The 5,786-nt window shown below is 31.7% G+C and overlaps 1 protein-coding gene across 1 annotated transcript; it reads left to right on the top strand.

Annotated features, from left to right (window-relative positions):
• Positions 1-886: 886 nt before the first annotated feature.
• LOC134686807 (ras-related protein Rab-43-like) lies at positions 887-5,451 on the top strand. The gene is made up of 4 exons (XM_063546600.1): positions 887-1,133; positions 2,574-2,757; positions 3,428-3,573; positions 4,938-5,451. Exons 1-4 carry the CDS (start codon positions 933-935, stop codon positions 5,043-5,045), a joined length of 639 nt encoding a protein of 212 aa, XP_063402670.1. The 5' UTR covers positions 887-932; the 3' UTR covers positions 5,046-5,451.
• The last annotated feature ends 335 nt before the right edge of the window (positions 5,452-5,786 follow it).

Raw genomic sequence — 5,786 nt, 5'->3', positions numbered from 1 at the left:
AGTCCTGTAATATTTTGTTTTCATTTCAATGTTATATTTAACTGTGCCATTAAAGTGCGAGGTTTGGCATGCCTTAAAACCAGGTTCAACCCACCACTTTTATTCCCCTTTAAAAGTGTCCTGTACCAAGTCAGGAAGATGGCCATTGTTATAATATTGTTCGTTTCTATGTGTGTGTTGCATTTTAACGTTGAGTCGTTTCTGTTTTCTCTTATTTTTGAGATAAGACGTGGCACGGTACTTGCATGTCTATCCCATATTCATGTATTTGGTTTTGATGTTATATTTGTTATTCTCGTGGTGTATTGTCTGTTGCTTGGTCCGTTTCTGTGTGCTGTTGCGTTTCGGTGTTGTGTCGTTGTTCTCCTCTTATATTTAATGCGTTTCCCTCGGTTTTGGTTTGTTGCACCGATTTTGTTTTTTGTCCCTGGATTTATGAGTTTTGAACAGCGGTATACTACTGTTGCCTTTATTTACTATATTTATAATGATGATTTTTTGATATTTTTCGCGTATGTTTAAGGGTATTGCTAAGATCACTTTGGAATGTCCGAAAATAGAACAAAAATATTAAATTGTCATTTTAATGGAAAATAATGTCTGTGGAATAGGTACGTAGTTGTCATATATTCTCTAATTTTGCATTTTGGTATTAGTATGTATTCGATTTTGAGTTGCCTCCCTTACGCATGCCAATTTCAACAAATATTGTAGTTAATTGAAGATTTTTATTCTTCAAGTTTGTGCCATTCTTAAAAGCAATGATCGGTCCCATGTTCTGAGCTCAAACATATGTAAAACGACCTATCTAATCATTTTCTAGAAAACGTCGACAAATTTGACAATATCACTTCCGGTAGAATAAGAGGTGAGAATATTAGTCATATTTCCGGTTATTCTCGTCATGTCAACAAAAGTCTGTTAATATTCCGATGGCTTTTTATCCGTCATCAGCTGATACAGATGATTCTTTTGATTTTCTTTTTAAAATTGTGTTGATAGGTGATGCGGGAGTTGGAAAAACATGTGTAGTTCAGCGTTTTAAGTCAGGAACATACGTTGAAAAGCATGGGAGTACCATAGGTGTTGATTTCACAATGAAAACATTAAAAGTTGATGGGAAATTAGTGAAGGTTAAATAGTATACCTCTAAACACATAACTTTCTCGTAAAATTAATCTTGTTGAATTTGTTGTTAAAATTACTTAAAGGTTTATCCACAGTCACGCATATCATAGATGTTTTGGGGGCAGAAATATATGCCAGTCCACTGGTATGCGTTATATTGTGTTAATAGCCGATCCGCAGAGAGGCCTGTATCATAAATGTTTTGGGGCGGAGATATATTCAAGTCGACTGGTATGACTGGTATATTGGATTAATATCTGCTAGATCCGCTCTTAACACAATACACCTTATCGCTTTTGTCCCCCATTACTGGATATCACACAGGTTCCCATAAAATGTTGACGTCATAACACAAAATATCTGATGCCAAAACACAAAATATCTGACGCTACAATGGAAAAGTGATTGTTGTATGCGTCAAAAGTTCAAGTTTAAGATCAAGTTAAAAATGCCATAGGCATGATAGGTTGTTCTGACATTAATACAGAGAAAAAATATGTTTGGTTAAATACAATGTAATAGTTTTCTTTTCTGTGGGTGATACATTTATATGTACATTTATCAATAAAATAAACACAGTTTTACTTTTCACAACAAGTGTTGACAGTTTTGTCATGATCTGTTAAGTATATCCATTTATTTCTATTAATAATATACTGTTTGTATGGATTTTTGTCGAGCCTTCAACTTTTGTTGAAAAAGCGGGACATAGCGATACTACATTCAGTTGTTGGCGCCTGCGGCATCCACAAATATTCACTCTGTGGTTAAATTTTTTGAAATTTTAATAACTTTCCTAAACTATCATGGAATTGTACCAAACTTGGTCAAAAGCTTGTTTATAGTAAGATAGTATCCAGAAGTAAATTAAAAAAAAAATGCTGTTTTTAAAATTTTCCTATTTTACTTATTAACGGACTTAGTTTTTCTGCCAGGAAACATTACATTACCTCTGTGGTTAAAGTTTAAAAAAAATAATATTAATAAAAATTACTTTCTTAAAGACTATCCTGGATTTGAACCAAAGTAGGACCGAAGCTTATTTATGACTAAAAGCTGGTATCTAGAAGGGAAATTAGTTAAAATTTTGTTCCTGTTTTTCCATATTTTATTTATTATAAATGGACTTAGTTTTTCTTTTTCTTACTTACAAACTGTTTGCAGTTAAAGTTTTTAAAACATTTATTAGATTCATAAACTATTCCAGATTTTTTCAAAACTCAGACAGAAGCTTCTTACAACGAAAAGATAGTAACGAGAGGAATATTTTAATTAATTTTTTCCTCATTTTTGTTGAGGCTGCTATTAACAGCTATAGTAGGCGAGACACTGGGTTCCACGGAACCCTTACAAACTTTTAATTGAATACAAATATTTTATTTTATAAATTGTTTTGACAATATTCCATTCTCAATTTTATTTTTATTATGATGTATAATTTCCAGCTTCAAATCTGGGATACTGCTGGCCAGGAGAGATTTCGTACGATCACACAAAGCTATTACAGAAGTGCCAATGGTGTTATATTAGCTTATGACATTACAAGAAGAGAATCTTTTGAAGATCTACCTCGATGGTTAGAAGATGTCAAACGATATGCTGGTGGTAGTATAGTTCAGTGTTTGATAGGTAAGCAACTGTCTGTTTTTAGGAGCAATACATGTGTATGAAAGGAAGTAGCTGTTGAGCAATGATGAGACAGCAACCCAACAAATCAGGTCACCATGAAAACATAATTCAGTCAACATATGGTCTTCAAAAATAATGTTCATGTTTTATGGTACATGTTAAAAAAAGTTTTAAATGTGCTATTTTTTCAATCCTTCCTGGTTTTCAGGAAACTTTGACAGATGCTCCCTCATCACTGTGAGATTCAGACACTTCTGTCAATATTTAGGTACAGTCTGAGGTATTTTTATTTACAGGGCCTAATCTAGGATTTTTAAGAGGGAGAAGTGACTTCTCCTTCCATGAGAGAATTGGGAGAAGTGAAATACTATTACTATTTTGTTTGCCATTGTCTGCATAGTGTTTTCGTGAACATCATCAAGGGAAAATTGTTTTAATTGTGCAGTAAAAAATATACAACCAGTCTAACAATCAATCAATCAATTAACATGATTAATATCAAAAGATAAAGAAACATTGCTGACTTAGGGATGGCTTGTAAGTGTTTGATGGGTAATGCTATTATTGTGTGTAGTTTCATGTTTTAAAATATCAGCTGTGTATAAATATGATGAATAGGTATAATTTACTTAAATTTATATTGTAAATGAAAACTTTTCCTATTTTACAGGTAACAAAAGAGACTTGGAACATTTAAGAGAGGTGAATACTTCTGAAGCTAAAAATTTTGCTCAACAACATAACATGATTGATGTGATTGAAACAAGTGCTAAAGAAAATACAAATGTGGAACAAGTCTTTTTAGAAATGGCTACAGTAAGTTTCAACCTCAAACATGTTAAAAAAGACTGAATTGTTTTAATCTGGTACCTGGTCCTACCTGTAATTGTAGAGTATCAAATAAATGAAGGTTGGTCTCAGATGGAGAGTTGTCTCATTGACAATAATACCACATCTTCTTATTTCCTACAGTAATTGATAACCTTTAAGAAAACTTTATCGCTATTTTGTGCATTTTTCTTTTGATCTTTTTTTGTGATAATTTTCATATCATGCTTCTCGCTTGAGATGGAAAAATTATCGCTAGAAACTAAGGAGGCCATGTGGCGTTGCTAAGGAAATTGACATGAAATTGACGACATCATCATAGGTAAAATAGCGATAAACAGATTATTATGGTCATCTCAACTCGGTTGCTTTTCTCACTTTCGCTGTACCAGCTCAAGGGAGAAAATAAATCTTGTTGAGATCACCAACGATAATCTATAATTATTGTTTAATTTGAGTACCTGGTCCTACCTGTAATTGTAGAAATATATTTATAGATCTATAAATAATAAAAAGAAAAAATGAAAATTGGTCCCTGGTGAAGTGTTGTCTCATAGGTAATTATACCACATCTTATTATTTTAATAGTCATATTATTATAGTTTATATAGATTAGACCGTTGGTTTTCCCGTTTGAATGGTTTTACACTAGTAATTTTGGGGCCCTTTATAGCTTGTTGTTCGGTGTGAGCCAAGGCTCCGTGTTGAAGGCCGTACTTTAACCTATAATGGTTTAATTTTTAAATTGTTATTTGGATGGAGAGTTGTCTCATTGGCACTCACACCACATCTTCCTATATCTATAGAATGACCTTTTGAAAGTTGTGAACATTTATTTTTAAGTGATTTAGGATCCTTTAAAAATAATAAGATGAGTTTGATAACCAATGAGAAAACTCTCCACCAGAGATAAAATGCCATGGAAATTAGCAACTATAGGGAACAGTATGACCTTGAACAATGAGCAAATCCCATATCACATATTAATGTAAAAAAATACAATTTATGTACAAAGCAATAAACAAAAAACATATGATATATGGTTCCTAATTTTGGACATGGTGCAAAAGTACAACATAAGAACAAATTATAAAAAGCAATTAAAAATTGTGTAACTCATCAGATTGATACAGACTATTACAGAGCACAAAATAAGTACCGGTAATGAAAATCTCAAAAGAAACAAAGTACAGATACAACTGTACGAGGATAATGACAGATACTGAAAACAAGCAAAGCCCAAAACGACTACATGAAGTTTACATAAATTTATCTTGTTGATACCCATGTACATGTAACATCTATACCAAAGTATTAACTCATCATTATTATAACTTAATTTTTATCATCAGGAATTAAAGAGAAGAATTGGTGGAGATTCAGGATTAGCCAGTTCAAAGTCCGGTGGAATTAGTCTGAATACACAAACAGTTGGTGGAGGTGGTTCATCTTGTTGTTAAAAGCTTTACAGAAGATAATTGTTATTTGATCATGTTGATTGTGCATATGAAGAATGACTGTATAAATAGTTCAACATATGAATGATTATAAGTTGTGTATGCATGAGGTACATGTATGATAGGTTTTTTCTTACAAATCTTTCAAGTAATTTTTTCCCAAAATGGGACCATTAGTGTAATTGGTGTCAGATGCTGTTGTGATGTCTTCTAATCCTTTCAAGTTGTGGGTTAAATGTTTGTACATGTAGTTGTATGTTAAAGGAAGGTTGTTTTACTTTACACTAGAACAATTGATAAAGAAATAGCTAGATATTTATTAAAAAATATCATTGAATGCCAATCATTTGATTTAATTTTACTACTTTGAAATCTGGTCCTTTAGTTATAAAGAATTAAAGAGTACTGTAAAAAAGTTAATTATTGTGATTTCATTTTTTTTGTGTTGTTCAAGACTCTTTGAGCTATCTCTCATTAAGATTGATGGAAATATTTCAGGATTTTATCTTTTATACTGAAATTGGTGAAAAATAAACTTGACAAAATTTATAGATTTTGATGTCTAATTGACAACTGTAGGAAAAACTAAGTATCAAAAGATTTTGGTAGAAAAGAGTCTTGAAAAATTATTTCACTATGATCCGTTTTTATTTATATTAAAATTAAAACGTTTAAAATAATGTTTTCCAGTATTGGGATAACTATGTTAGTTTTGTAATGAGAAGTACATGTAGTTAGCTTTTG

Source organism: Mytilus trossulus, chromosome 1 (genome assembly GCF_036588685.1).
Source record: "Mytilus trossulus isolate FHL-02 chromosome 1, PNRI_Mtr1.1.1.hap1, whole genome shotgun sequence".
NCBI classification, from domain to species: domain Eukaryota; kingdom Metazoa; phylum Mollusca; class Bivalvia; order Mytilida; family Mytilidae; genus Mytilus; species Mytilus trossulus.
The sequence above is the reverse complement of the archived record's forward strand: the minus strand, read 5'-3'. Positions and strand labels throughout refer to the sequence as shown.

What these genes read in the sequence shown, in the direction of transcription:
- LOC134686807 (XM_063546600.1), top strand. Translation starts at nt 933, where the DNA reads ATGGCTTTTTATCCGTCATCAGCTGATACAGATGATTCTTTTGATTTT. An exon ending in TTGATGGGAAATTAGTGAAG is followed by an intron (nt 1,134 to 2,573) that starts GTTAAATAGTAT and finishes TATAATTTCCAG; the next exon opens with CTTCAAATCTGGGATACTGC. An exon ending in TATAGTTCAGTGTTTGATAG is followed by an intron (nt 2,758 to 3,427) that starts GTAAGCAACTGT and finishes CCTATTTTACAG; the next exon opens with GTAACAAAAGAGACTTGGAA.